Source organism: Puma concolor, chromosome A1 (genome assembly GCF_028749965.1).
Source record: "Puma concolor isolate L17-30 chromosome A1, mPumCon1.1.hap2, whole genome shotgun sequence".
Lineage (NCBI taxonomy): Eukaryota > Metazoa > Chordata > Mammalia > Carnivora > Felidae > Puma > Puma concolor.
Window position 1 is genome coordinate 237,257,458 of NC_141667.1, and position 14,745 is coordinate 237,272,202.

General features: G+C 47.9%; 1 protein-coding gene across 7 annotated transcripts in view; it reads right to left on the bottom strand.

Moving 5' to 3' along the window:
* The window catches only part of ATP8A2 (ATPase phospholipid transporting 8A2), a 651,437-nt gene that overhangs the window by 632,097 nt on the left and 4,595 nt on the right, over nucleotides 1-14,745 (bottom strand). For 2 of the 7 annotated variants that reach the window (XM_086715021.1, XM_086715039.1), the window contains exon 1: nucleotides 7,792-8,010. The exons of 1 other annotated variant lie outside the window; for it this stretch is intronic. In XM_086715021.1, the coding sequence (XP_086571147.1) occupies nucleotides 7,792-7,867 (76 nt within the window). In that variant the 5' untranslated portion in view covers nucleotides 7,868-8,010. Of the gene's footprint in view, nucleotides 1-7,791; nucleotides 8,011-8,339; nucleotides 8,478-8,627; nucleotides 8,795-11,970; nucleotides 12,044-14,745 lie in introns of those variants that run through there. 4 more of the 7 variants (XM_086715045.1, XM_086715051.1, XM_086715049.1 and 1 more) reach the window with 4 other exon arrangements.

Consider the following 14,745-nt stretch of genomic DNA (forward strand, 5'->3'; position numbering starts at 1 on the left):
CACACGGGAACTCTTTATAAACAAAACAAAACCAAAAAAAACCACCTTTGAGGACCAGGAGAGGACAGAGGACATGGATGGGTCCAGGGTGGGGTTGGGAGGAGGACACTGGGGACAGTTTCTGGAAGATCTGCCGTCCTCCTCCGGTTTCCGTCTCTGGTCTGTGCGCTGGCTGCCCACCTGCTCTCCATTGCTAATCTTCTGTCATTTAAGCCAAATCCCTAAATTTAATAAAACAGGGAGGCAGCTTCTTTCCTAGATACCTCTGACGTCACAGTCTGTAAAGACCAACTCTCTCTTCCGTTCTGTCCTCACAGCTCACCTCACCCTGCACACCCATACACACCACTCACAGATTCATCACTCATCCGTGTGCGCTGCCCGCGAGTGTTACCTTCCACGAGCTGTCACAGGCCATGCGTGCCACGGTGAGGCAGAGGAAGAGTTGTGCACGCCGACCCCGTGTGTTGGATCCAACCACTAGGGCCACAAGCTCCACGAGAGAGCACCTGCTCCGCTCACCGCTGCGTTTCTAGCACCAGGAGCGGTGCCTGGCACACGGTGGGCACTCAGTACGTATTTGTTAAAATCAACAGCTCCAGTTCCGCTCTGTCCCCCTTCCTGGACTGAAAGGCTCCTCCCTGGGCCAACGGTAAGCTCCAGGTAGGCCGGGGGGCCACCCCTGGTCAGTCTCTGTATTCCCATCACCTGGTAAAATATCTCAGCCACACGGACACCGAACATATATTTGGAGAAAGGGAGACTTGGCAAAAGTACCTTTGAATATCCAGATGAAGACAGGAGTCAAAGATATCTCATGAGCAAAAAATAATCATCCCAGAATTATTTTACTAAATAGTACGCAGCTGAGCACATCATCTTGAGGCAGACGGTGGCCTTTGATCCCTTCACTACGAGTTTATAAAAAATGAGAATAATTTCAACGGAGTACCCCTGGCCCAGACCCCGCCAAGATGACATCAAGCAGGAGGTAATGCGTCAAGCACAGAGCTTATCAAACACAGAGGCTCTGCCATGTTATAGAAACAGGTGATGTACAATGCAATTTCCCCGAGGAAACATCCTATCAATGAAACTATAATAATTTCAGTCCACTGTCTTAAACTGAGAGTTTATTACAAGATCTGAAACTTGACAACTATTTTCTTTTGACGAAAAATCACTACAGTTTACCTTGTTTTTTTTTTTTTTTTCATGAAACGTTTTGAGATCATTTTAGATCCACATGTAGTTGTAAGAAACACAGATCCTGTGTACCCTTTACCCAGCTTTCCCCCGTGGAAACACCTTTCAAAATTATAGCACCATATCACAACCAGGGCACTGCTATTGGATAAGTCAGGACACAGAACATTCTTACCACCCCAAGGATCCCTCATGTTGCCGTTTGATCCTTCCTGCCCGTACGCCCTCCTTCATTTCTGGCAACCACCAACCTATTCCCCATTCCTATAATTTTGCCATTTCATGAATGTCATATGAACAGGATAAGGTGACACACAGTCTTCGTAATTGGACTTTTTGTTTTGTTTTGTTTTGTTTTTTTAACATTTATTTATTTTTGAGACAGAGACAGACAGAGCATGAACAGGGGAGGGTCAGAGAGAGGGAGACACAGAATCGGAAGCAGGCTCCAGGCTCCAAGCTGTCAGCACAGAGCCTGACGCGGGGCTCGAACTCACGGACCACAAGATCATGACCTGAGCCGAAGTCGGCCACTTAACCGACTGAGCCACCCAGGCGCCCCCGTAATTGGACTTTTTGTACTCAGCACAACTCCCTGGAGACCCACCCCAGTTGTGGTGTTTCCAGTATTTGGTTCCTGCGTATTGCCGTGTAGTATTACATGGTATGGATATACCACAGCTTGTTTATCCTTTCGGCCATGGAAAGACATGCAAATTTTGGCTATGATGAATAGAGCTGCTATGGATATTCACGCATAAGTTTTTGTGTAAAGACACGTTTCCATTTCTCTGAAATGAATGCCCAAGAGGACAACTGCGATGTCAAATGACAGTTGTGTGTTCAGCTTTATAAGACTATATAGCCAAATCATATAAAGAGTTTATACAACTCAATATCCCAAAAAAATCCAATTAAAAATGGTCAGAAGACCTGATTAGGCATTTTTCTTTCTTTTTTATTAATAATTTATTTATGTATTTAATTTACATTGAATAGACATTTTTCCAAAGACATCCATATGGCCAACAGGCACATGAAACGATGCTCAACGTCGCTCCTCATCAGGGAAATACAAATCAAAACCACACTGAGATATCCCCTCACATAGGTCAGAGTGGCTACAATGAACAAATCAGGAGACTATAGATGCTGGCAAGGATGTGGAGAAATGGGAACCCTCTTGCACGTTTGGTGGGAACGCAAACTGGTGCAGCCGCTCTGGAAAACAGTGTGGAGGTTCCTCAAAAAATTAAAAATAGGTCTACCCTATGACCCGGCAATAGCACTGCTAGGACTTTACCCAGAGGATACAGGAGTGCTGATGCATAGGAGCACTTGTACCCCAATGTTAACAGCAGCGCTTTCAACAATAGCCAAATTATGGAAAAAGCCTAAATGTCCATCAACGGATGAATAAAGAAATTGTGGTTTATATACACAATGGAATAGCACATGGCAAAGAGAAAGAATGAAATCTGGCCATCTGTAGCAACGTGGATGGAACTGGAGAGTGTTATGCTAAGTGAAATAAGTCATAAGAGAAAGACAGATACCATATGTTTTCACTCTTACGTGGATCCTGAGAAACTTAACAGAAGACCATGGGGGAGGGGAAGGGAAAAAAAAAGAGAGGGAGGGAGCCAAACCATAAGAGACTCTTAAAAACTGAGAACAAACTGAGGGTTGATGGGGGGTGGGAGGGAGGGGAAAGTGGGTGATGGGCATTGAGGAGGGCACCTGTTGGGATGAGCACTGGGTGTTGTATGGAAACCAATTTGACAATAAATTTCATAATAAAAAATAATAAAATAAATAAAATAAAATAAAATAAAATAAAGAGTTTATACAACTCAATACCCCCCAAAAATCCAATTAAAAATGGTCAGAAGACCTGAACAGACATTTGTCTTTCTTTATTAATAATTTATTTATTTTTTAATTTACATTGAATAGACAGTTTTCCAAAGAAGACATCCAGGTGGCCAACAGACACATAAAAAGGTGCTCAACATCACTCATCATCAGGGAAATGCAAACCAAAACCACATGAGATGTCACTCTATGCCTGTTAGAATGGCTCGTATCGGGAAGACAAGAAATAACAAGTGTAGGTGAGGGTGTGGGGAAAAGAGAAACCTTGTACACCGTTGGCAGGAATGTGGATTGGTGCAGCATGGTGAAAACAAAAAAAGCACAGAGTTTCCTCAAGAAATTAGAAACACAAATACTATATACCCCGGTAATTCCACTACTGGGTATTTAGCCAAAGAAAACAAAAACATTAATTCAGAAAAGACAGAAGTACTCCTATGTTCACTGCAGCATTATTTACAATGGCCAAGAAATGGAAGCAACCTGATTGTCCACTGACAACTGTGTACTGATCATTGAGACGGATGAATATATATACATACGTATACATACATACAATGGAATATACCCCGCCGTAAAATGAATGAAATCTTGCCATTTGCTAACATGGATCAGCCTAGGGGGTATTATGCTAAGTGAAAGCAGTCACAGACAATACCATATTCCACTTATCTGTGGAATCTAAAAAACAAAAGCGGCAGAAACAGACCCATAAATACAGAGAACAAACGGATGGTTGCCAGAGCAGAGGCGACTGGGAGACGGACAAAACGGACGGAGAAGGGTGGGAGGGAGAGGCTTCCACAAGTCTGGATGAGTAAGTCAGGGGGGTGAAAGGTAGAACATAGAGAACAGAGTCAACACACTGAGTGGTGACAGTCGGGGGCCAGACTCGTGGTGAGCACAGCATAACACACAGAGATGTCACATCATATCGCTGTGTCGTGCACCTGAAACTGATGTGACATTGTGTGTCAACCATGCTTCGATCAAAAAAAGGGAAAGAAAGAAAAGAAACTGCTAAACATTCTTCCTGAGTGGCTGTGCCGTTTTACATCCCCAGCAACAATGTCGGAATGATCCGCTTCCTCTGCATCCTTGCCAGGATTTGCTGAGGTCACTATTTTTTATTATGGCCATTCTGATACGGGGGCCAGGATGCACTCTTCCTGCAGACAAAGGCCCAGGGAGGAAAGAGGAAAGGGAAAGACCTCACAACCACCCAGGTAGCTTTAAGCATTCTGCTGGTCCCTGACCAGTGTCTTAAAATGCACAATAAACCCGCCTCTGCCCTAACGTACTGAGTAGGAAGTACAGAGTGCTTCCTTAGAGTCCTACAGAACAGCTGCGGACTCCAGCACCATTCCTCAACAGAGAGTTCTGGAAGCATTAATGTTCTAAGAGCAGAGCAAGAATGGCCCTTCTGGTCAACCTTTAATTGGCAGTACTAATGAATGTAATCAAATAAGAAAGACATATGAGTTATAACAATTATGAAGGAAGAAATGAAATTAATATTTGCAGATAACGTCTACACACACAAAATTAAAGCAACCCTAAGCTTCGAAAATTTATGACAGTTCACTAGGTTGTTGATACAATAGTCAACATTAAAATTCGTTTCCTAGACGTCAGCAACAACCAATGAAAAATGTAATTTTTGAATAAGCTCATTTATTCTCGGAACAGAAGTATCTTGCAATAAACCTTTTTAAATGCATAGAAATTTATGGAGAAAATTACGACACTTTAACAAAAGACCCAGGGGCGCCTGGGTGGCTCAGTCGGTTAAGCATCCGACTCAGGGCATGATCTCACAGCTGGTGAGTTCAAGCCCCGCATTGGGCTCTGTACTGACAGCTCGGAGCCTAGAGCCCGCTTCACATTCTGTGTCTCCCTCTCTCTGCCTCTCCCCCACCTACGCTCTGTCTCTCTCAAAAATAAATAAAATTTAAAAAAAAAATTTTAAGACATAAAAGACATATATAAATGATGAGAATACCATGTTTATGGTTAAAGGGACAACATTTTTTAAATGTCTACTTGCTCCAAGTTAATCTATAAACTTAATGCAAATTTAACCCAAATTCTAACAGGTTGTTGTTTTGTTTCATTTCATTTTTTTTTTTTTAATTTTTTTTCAACGTTTTTTTTTTTTTTTTAATTTATTTTTGGGACAGAGAGAGACAGAGCATGAACGGGGGAGGGGCAGAGAGAGAGGGAGACACAGAATCGGAAACAGGCTCCAGGCTCCGAGCCATCAGCCCAGAGCCCGATGCGGGGCTCGAACTCACGGACCGCGAGATCGTGACCTGGCTGAGGTCGGACGCTTAACCGACTGCGCCACCCAGGCGCCCCTCATTTCATTTTAGAAAAGGTTCTTCGAGGGGCGCCTGGGTGGCTCAGTCGGTTGAGCATCCGACTTCAGCTCAGGTCAGGAGCTTGTGGTTTGTGGGTTCCAGCCCCACGTTGGGCTCTGACAGCTCGGAGCCTGGAGCCTCCTTCGGATTCTGTTTCTCTCTCTCTCTCCCCCTCCCCTGCTCGCACTCTGTCTCTCTCACTCTCAAAATAAATCAACGCTAAAAAAAAAAAAAAAAAAAGACTTGTTTGAAATGAAAAGGAAAACAAAGCAAAGCAAAGAGAAAAGAAAAGGTTCTTTGAAGACCCTCTTCCACATGAAGGAGTAAAGTACCAAAAGAGTTTGTGCAGAATGGGTGGTGATAGTGCCAGTTCTGCTGATGGCAATGTCCCACTCACGGTGTCGCACCTCCGTCAACTGGAAAGCAGTTTCAAAGCTCAGGACACTCCTGGGCTAACCCTCCAGCATGGACCGGCCTTCCCCTTGCAGCACCCCCAGCCCCAGCACTTCCCTCCGTCCTGGTCCATCATCCAAACTCAGCCTGTCGTTGCTCAGTCTCCCCCTTTGCTACAAAATTCAGCCAAGAGTTTTCTGTACTTGCTGTCTCCAATATCTGTCCCCTTAAGTCTCTCTGAAGGTGTTCTGTAGACATTCTTGCCCACGCGTCCACAAAACAGTTCCGTGCAAGGTCACCCGTGCCCTCCATGACGGACTGTCGGCAGGTGGTGCCTCTCCTGGGCTCCCAGCAGCACTGGGCACAGCTGAGCACTCCTGCCCTCCGCACCGCTGGCTCACTGAGCTTCAGAGGACCTCTCCGGGCTTCCCCTCGACCATCCTCTCAGCCCCTTGGCGGTTGCCCTAACCTTGAAATGTCACCACACCTAGGGCTCCGTCCAAGGACCTTTCCCTTCTGGGCCACATCCATACACCCTGGCTACGTAACTTGCAGGGCCCGCTGCAAAATCAAACTGCAGGCCCCTCATTCAAAACCCATTAAGGCCTCCAAGACAGCGACAGCACAGCATTAAAGCCAACGCAGGACTCGCGCAAGAGCGGGGCTCTGTGCGACGGCACCGTCACACAGTGGCGCCTTCCTCCCCTCTCTTTCTCCTCGCAGCCACCTTTGATGCTCTGTTTACTGAAGCCTCAATCCGCATCAGGAACAATGCTACTGCCTCTGTCTTCAAACATATGGCGGCGGCCCTGCCCGCTCTCCCCGCCCCTCCGCCCCGTTCCGCTCCACCTAAGCACTGTCACAGGTACCATCCGGCCCCCGGATGGCCGCTGTCCCCTCCCAGCGGGGCTCCCTGCCTCAGCCCGCACTCGGCACTGCCTAGTCTCGGCCAGCGATGCTCTCGCACTGGGCTTCTCCTCCAACCAGTCTGAAGGCGCCCGGACGATAACGTGGAAACACTGCTCTGCCGTTTCCATCTCACATGACTCAACCAGAGAAATGGGAAAGTCACTTATTTTTAGAAGCCTACTTTCTCAAAACAAGCGACAAAAACTGCACAGAAATTCCAAACGCCCCCAGCCCCAAAGTGCAGACCCTGTCCCTTCCTCCAATCGAAGATCTACCTACAAACGCGCAGGGCGCCCTGAAATGGTAAGAGATTTCTCATTAGGGCGGGGGGGGGGGGTGTCTAGGTAACCCATCGTGCATCATAATCACGTAACATCCAGCTTAACGCGACTTTGCTTTCTAAATATAGTCTATAAGAAACAAAATGCGAGCGTCCGGACGGGAGGGGCCGGGGGTGCCGGGGTGGAAGCACCGGGGTGTCGGGCTTTAGAGGATTAGGCGCCCCAACGCCCGGGCGCCCGAGCGCAGCGGGGCGTGTGCGGTGGCCGTGCGGGTGGTCGAGAGCCGGTGCGTCGCCGCCGGGTGCGCGCGCGCGTCCCCAGGGCCCAGGTGGCGACAAACGTTCGTGGGGGCCCCTCGGCTCTCCGGGGCGCTACAGCAAACACCGCGCGGGGCGACGCCGGCCCCGCCGACCCCGCCGACCCCCGACGGTCTCCGCGCCCACCCAGCGGGGGACGGGGAACCCCCCGCGTAGGGGCGGCCGGGCACGCGCGCGGCGGCGCACACGCACACACCCCGAGCGCGCGCACACGCAGCCCGGCCCCGCGGGCGGAGTGGGGTCACCGACGCCCTCGCCCCTCGCCCCTCGCCCCTCGCCCGGCGTGCGGCCCTCCCGGCGCCGCGGGCGCGCCCCACCCCCACCCCCAGGTGCGAGCACCGGCGGCGGGAGGCGGGAGGAGGGCGGGGCGGCGGCTCCCCTCCGCGCGCCCGCCTCCCCCCCGGCCCCCGCCCCGCCGACCCTGCCCGCCGCGCGCCCCTCCCCTCTCACCAACGGACGAGCCGATCCGCGACCTTCGGGGCAGGGACATCCTGAGCGCTCTGTCCAGGCGGGAGGCGTTCGGCATCGCGCCCGGCTCGGGGGCTAGGCGGCCCCGGGCGAGCGGCGGAGGCTGCGCGCTGGGCTTGGGCGCAGGGACGGCGGCCCGAGGGCCATGGGTGGGCGCGCTCCCGGGCCGGACTGCGGGGCCGCCGGCGGAGGAGGAGGAGGAGGAGGAGGAGGAGGCTGCGCCGTCCGTGCCGCAGCCGCCGGCCAATGCGGCAGCGCCCGCGGACGCCACCGCTGCGGGCCTCGCTGGCCCGGCGGCGGCGGCGGCGGCGGCGGGGGAGGGGTCCGGCCCTCCGGCGGGGAGCCCGGCGGGAGGCGGAGCGGGCCTCGGCCGCGGCCGGGCAGAGTCTGGAACGTTCCGCAGCACGGGGGGCTCTTAGGTGGCGGAGAGGGGACGGGTGGGGGGACGGGGCGGTGCGCTAGGGGGCTCCTCTGGGGCGCGAGCGCACCTCAGGGTGCCCTTTTCCGCCCCTGCCCGCTGCCTCTTTTACCTGTCCCTTGTTAGGTGGTGCGCTTGTCCCGTGGGAATCGTTCGGGACTCCTGACTCTGCCGGCTTCTCTCGGTTTCTGTTCTGTGTACATTGTGGTGGGATCGGCTGCAAAGAACAGGTACTTCTAAGGTGTAGGGTCTGGAAAACAGAAAACCTGGGTGTCCAGACTCCGGGCCCCCAGCCCGCCTAGAATTCTAGTTAGTGGCACGTTAAAACTGTGGGAAGCCCCTACGAATACTTAGCTCGCTTAGCTCACACGCACACACTCGCACACACACACCGACACACCTTCCATAGGAAACAAAATCAGTGGCAGGTGAGGTGATTTGTCCAAGGTCACTTGATCCATTTCTTACTGTTTTTACTCAGCGTTCAAACCGCACTTGGTCCTTCTGGGCACAGTTCCATAAAGAGAGGGGGGGAAAGGCTGAATGTTTAATAGCTGATGAAATTCCGACCTCAGAGTGAAAAGAGAAACATGATTGTAAGAGAGGCTGACCTTGCGTTTATTTATCGATGTGATCATTATACTAAATTTAGCGTAAATACCGGGGACGGACCAGGAGAGGAACAGAGTTCAGCAGAAAGAATGGTGCCCCACGAGAAAAGGCCAGGCATCCCTCCAGCTCCTCCTGACTAGCCTCTGCCCCGCATTTTCCTAGAAAAACGTGCAGAAGGGATGGACAGACTGGCAACCTTAGCTTCAGGTGGGATTCCCTGCCTGCCCATTCTGGGCCCTCAGGGGGGAAAAAAAGGTGTTTCTGATAAGTGTGAATCTTCAGCATGGTATTGAGGAAGAAGAGAACTTTCTCGGTTGTGGAGTTGAGAGCTTCAGGGCAGAAGACGTTTTCCCAGTGGGTCTTAGCTGCTGAGGGTGATCGTGAAGCAACTTCGTCCCAGCAGAGTCTGTCAAAAACTTTGTCGCTGATGATTCAATTTCTTACACAGAACAACCCCCTTGAGAGCTTAAGCAGAGCTGGAGACGACTCGGGTGAAAAATAGGGCTTTTTTCAACCCCGAATTTTAAGATGAAAAATGTTCTGCCCATAACCAGGTGGGAAAAGAAAGAGTAGATAGAAGTTATTTTTAATTTTTAAGAAGCTGAGTATGTTGAATAGAGGCCACTGCCTTGACCACCACAGACTGGCTCAGTGCCTTCCCCTGATTTCCTGCATCCCTATCATGAAGTCGGGGGAGTGCTTCTGTTTCTTCGTGTGTGTATCTTCCGATAACCAAATCTATCCTGACAACTTTGTAGAGAGCGGAGACAGTCCAGTTGGCCCACTGTGAAGATGACGTCATAGGTACGAGGGCCAATAGATGGGCGCCTCACTTGAACTTGTGTTATGTCATTGACTGCCGTGGTTAACTTCCCTGATCTGACTGGCGGGGGTATCTCTCTGGGGAAGTTAGTTAAGGATGGCGTTTGACTACAGGATCCAGACCTAAATCTTACCTTTGAAGTCTTCTAAAGATACACCTGCACAAAGGACAGAAGCTAGCCGATGACCAGTATTTATTTGTTACTAGTCTCAGAACGCACATGCCACTATGTATCATTCAATAACCTGTGCTTGACCTCTCAGAGAAATGCTTTTACGCTTGTCAGGGGCAGCCTAGGCTAGAACCAAAGGAGACCAAAACGCTTGTAAAAAAGAGGAGCCAATGCAAAACAGCGACAGGGAAACATTGTATGTATACAACAGTCAGAGAAATGCATTTTGTGCCTACCCCATAGAAGCAAAGACTTGTCAAGAATGAGCCTGTGCCTCCATTCTCTAGAGTCACCACCCCAGGCATTCACAAGTCAGGTGACAGCAGCAGCATGCAGAAGGGAAAAAACCCTTAAGAGCTAGACCAAGAAGGACACACCGAGCTCCTGGCACTGTGGGTTGATAAATACTACGGAGCTAAGAGCAGTCCTTTCTGTCCTAAGGGATGACATAAAGGAAAAGGGGATCGGAGTTTTCCGTCCCTGAGAGCCAGCTGTCTCCATCCTCTCTATTCTGTGTGCCCTCTCCCTAAGCAGTGAGGTCAGCCAACGACAGACCCGGTCTCCCAGAGACAGTATGGTATGGGATGACGGCAGAAAGGCCGACCCTGTTTTCCAAGGAGCGAAATCTGCACAACTTCTCTGGGCAGCACACTCCCAACACTCAAGAACTAGGGTGGCCAAGCAATCCTTCCCTTCCTATAACCACCCAAAATTCTGTTTTCACTCAAGCCCGTTCTTAATCTTCGTGGTTCTAGAAAACAACCGGCTTGTGTCCTTCTGAAGTTCTTTCATGCAAATGAAGACCTGACACCATTTCTTAAGCCCCTTTCCTCGAAAGAAAACCCCATTTCCTTTTAAAATGTTTACACATGAAAAAATGGTCATACATGTATACATATATATGTATATCATATGTATATAGACCTATGTCTATACATAGGGAAACATTTTTGAAAAGGAAATGGCATATGTACACCATATAAAAAGATATCAGTAGGGGCGCCTGGATGACTGTTAAGCGTTCGACTTTGGCTCAGGTCATGATCTCACAGTTTGTGAGTTCAGGCCCCACGTCAGGCTCTGTGCTGACAGCCTGGAGCCTGCTTCGATTCCGTGTCTCCCTCTCTCTCGGCCCCTCCCCCACTCACGCCCTGCCTCTCTCCCCTTCAAAATAAACATTTAAAAAATAAAAATTAATAAAAAGATATAGATACGCATACAGTGTTCGTCGGTGTACCTCCTCGCCAGCTTGAGGGACAATATAGTCGGAGTGGAAGCCACCACTAGTCCCTCACCACTTTCCTTTCCCTCTGTCCCCAGACCATTTCCTTTTAGGCTTTCTTCATAAGGCCTCCTTCCTCTCTCCCTGTTATTTACACACAGGCTAAAAAGCAACCCTGAGAGTATTGGGCAAAAGATCCAGGAAAGAAGATGATTTAATAGAAAACCTTATTCTAACGCAGTCGTATTCAGCATTCTGTAAATGCATTCTGATGACTCCAAATTCCTCTAATTTTTACATCGTTTTTAGAGAGCACTTTCCCAAATTGGACATAGAACAAGAAATATTCAGTGGAACGGTCACTATCATCCTGATGACCAGAGGGGCGGGTGTCGCAGGCCCCCTCCCCTTCCCGTTACTCGTTAGCACCTGTGTCTGGCATGTGACGCTGGCTGAAGCTGGGCTTTTAGCTGGGGCTGTCATCTCCTGTACTTCAACATGTCCTCTCCAGGCAGCTGACGCTTCTTCACAGCATGGTGGCTGGCTTCCAACAGTCCCAGGAGACAGAGTCGGGCTATGTCACCTTTTCTAACCTAGCTTCGGAGCGCCTGCGGTCTCCCTCCCACCACAACCTGTTTCGGAGTCACAAAGGCCCAGTCAGTTCGAGAGGACAGGAAATAGACTCCAGCTCTTGATGGAAAAGAGGCAAGATTCTGGTGGCACGTAAGGATTGGAAACACCGTTGCAGCCATTTTGGGAAATCCAATCTATCAAAACCAGCAGCAAATAAATACAATTTTCATAAAACATAAGGGCGCCAAAATCATAAAATACATGGAGAAAAATTCATGAAAGATGTGCAAGACCTCCACATTGAAAACAAGGGACCCAAAGAAGAAAATCAAAGACATTACCTGATCTCAAGTCTTATTGTCGTGCTAATGCTGATCAAGACAGCATAGTATAGACAGGTGCACAGACACGTCACTGAAACAGAATCTATTCTGTTCTCTCTAGAGTCCAGAAATACCACTAAATAACTCTGACAGAGGCACCCAAACAATTCAATAGGGAAAATAAAGTCTTTTCGATAAATGGTGCTAAAACTTGATGATCATGTGGAAAAAAATTAAATAAGCCTTGATCCCTTAACCATAACACAATAATTAACTCAAAATGGATCATAAACGTGAGTGTAAAAAAACTAGCCATGTACAGCTTCTAGAAGAAACCATTTCTTAGACAAGACCTGGAAAGTACCATAAAAGAAAAAACTTTTATCAGACATCACCAAAAATAAAACTTCCGTTCATCAAAAAACAACACCAAGAAAATAAGCAGGCAGGCACAGTCCAGGAGAAAACATTCACAATGCACACACGTCTGACAAAGGACCTGTTTCTAGAATATATGAGTAACTCCTACAACTCAATACTCCCAAGACAGATCTAATTCGTTAATGATCAGGAGAATGCAGATTCAAACACGATGACATATCAGTACACAGCAGGATGCTTAGAAATAAAGATTAACAACTCCAAATACTGTAGGAGTGGCGATACTTGGCTGGTGGGAGTGTCCAATGCTATAACCACTTTGAAAAACTCGTAGCTTCCTACACAGTCACATATCCACCTTCCCTATGACCCAGAAATTCCATTTCTACGTATTTGCCCAAGAGAAATTTACACATATTTACAAAAAAGACTTACAAATGAATATTAATAACAGTGGGGCACCTGGGTAGCTCAGGTGGTTATGTGTCCAACTCGATTTTGGTTCAGGTCGTGGTCTCACGGTTCGTGGGTTCAAGCCCTGCAAGGGGCTCTGTGCTGACAGTGTGGAGCCTGCTTGGGATTCTCGCTTTCACCCTCTTTCTCTGTTCCTCCCCCACTTGTGCGCTCTCTTTCTCTCTCTCTCTCAAAACAGGTAAATAAGCTTTTTAAAAAACTTAAAAAAATGTTAATAGCAGCTTTATTCATGATAGCCTCAAACTGGAAACAACCCAAATATCCATCAATAGGTAAATGTATAAACAAATTGTGATATATTCATATTTTGGGCTATGACTGAGGAATAAAAAGGAATAAATCACCAATATATACAGTAACACAGATGAATCTAAAAAACATAATGCTGAGTGGAAGCAAGATACAAAAGAATAAATAAAGTATAATTCCATTAAAGTAACCGGGTTAGGTCCAACTTCAAGTTCCCCGTGGTTTAAGCCCCATGTAAGCAAACCAGAACTTAAGTTTCGATGCTCTGTGCTTGGCTCCCCCAGAAAAGAAAGGCCTAGGCCAACTAATCAGCACTGGTCTGCCCGGCACAGATCACCTAACCCAGCTCCAAGAAGTGCCTTTGCTCCTTGTAAGGAAAGTAACCCTACTTTAACCTATTAGCAAATGCCCCGTCCAAACTTCCTCAATCCTGCTCACTTTGGTCTATGAAAATTCCTTGCAAGGTGTTCAACATCACTAATGATCAGGGAAATGCAAATCAAAACCACGAGATAGCGCCTCCCACCTTTCAGAACTGCTATTATCCAAAAGACAAGAAACAAGTGTCGGTGAGGATCTGTTGAAAAAGGAACACCTGGCCACTGTTGGTGGGAATGTAAACTGGTGCAGCCACTGTGGAAACCAGTAGGGACGTTCCTCGAAAAGTTGAATACAGAACTACCATGTGGGATGATCCAGCCATTCCACTTCTGGGTACTTATGTGAAAGAAACAAAGACACTAACTCAAAAAGATAGCTGTACCTCCAAGTTTATTGCAGCATTATTCATAATAGCCAAGACATGGAAACAACTTTATAGGTAGATAGGTACATGGATACATAGATAAGTATAGAGATATAGAGATTTATATATTATATTTATTATATTATACTATGTATATATTTATTATATATCATATATTCTAAATACATATGTAACATATTACATATTCAAAATATATACGTAATATATTATATAGAATGCACTATTACTCAGCCATAAAAAAAGAAGGAAACCTTGCCATTGCTGACATGCATAAGCCTTGATGGCATTATGCTAAGTGAACATCTCATAATGTCACAGAAATCTCACTCATACAGACATACATCAGAGATATCGCAGATTTGGTTCCAGACCGCTGCAATAAAGCAAATATCACAATAAAGCGAGTCAAATGAAATTTTAGGTCCCCCCGTGCACATAAATGTTATGTTCACACTATACTGTAGTCTGTTACGTGCGCAATGTCTAAAAAATGTTCATACCTTAATTCAAAAATACTTTATTGCCCCAAAATGCCAACCATCATCTGAGCTTCTAGCAAACAGTAATCACTGACACAGATCACCAAACAAACGTAGTAATAATGAAGAAGTCTGAAGTGTTGCAAGAATTACCAAAATGTGACACAGAGACACGAAGGGAGTGGGTGGTGCTGGCAGAGTGGTGCCAATGGACGAGTTCCACACCGGGCTGCCACAGACTTGCCATTCGTAAAAACCTCCATTAGCTGGGAAGCACAGTAAAGGACAATACAGGGCGCCTGGGTGGCTCAGTTGGTTGAGCGTCCGACTTCGGCTCAGGTCATGAGCTCGCAGTTTGGGAGTTGAGCCTGGCACGGGGCTTGCGGCTGTCAGGACGGAGCCTGCTTCTGACCCTCTGTCCCCCTCTCCCTCTGCCCCTCCCCT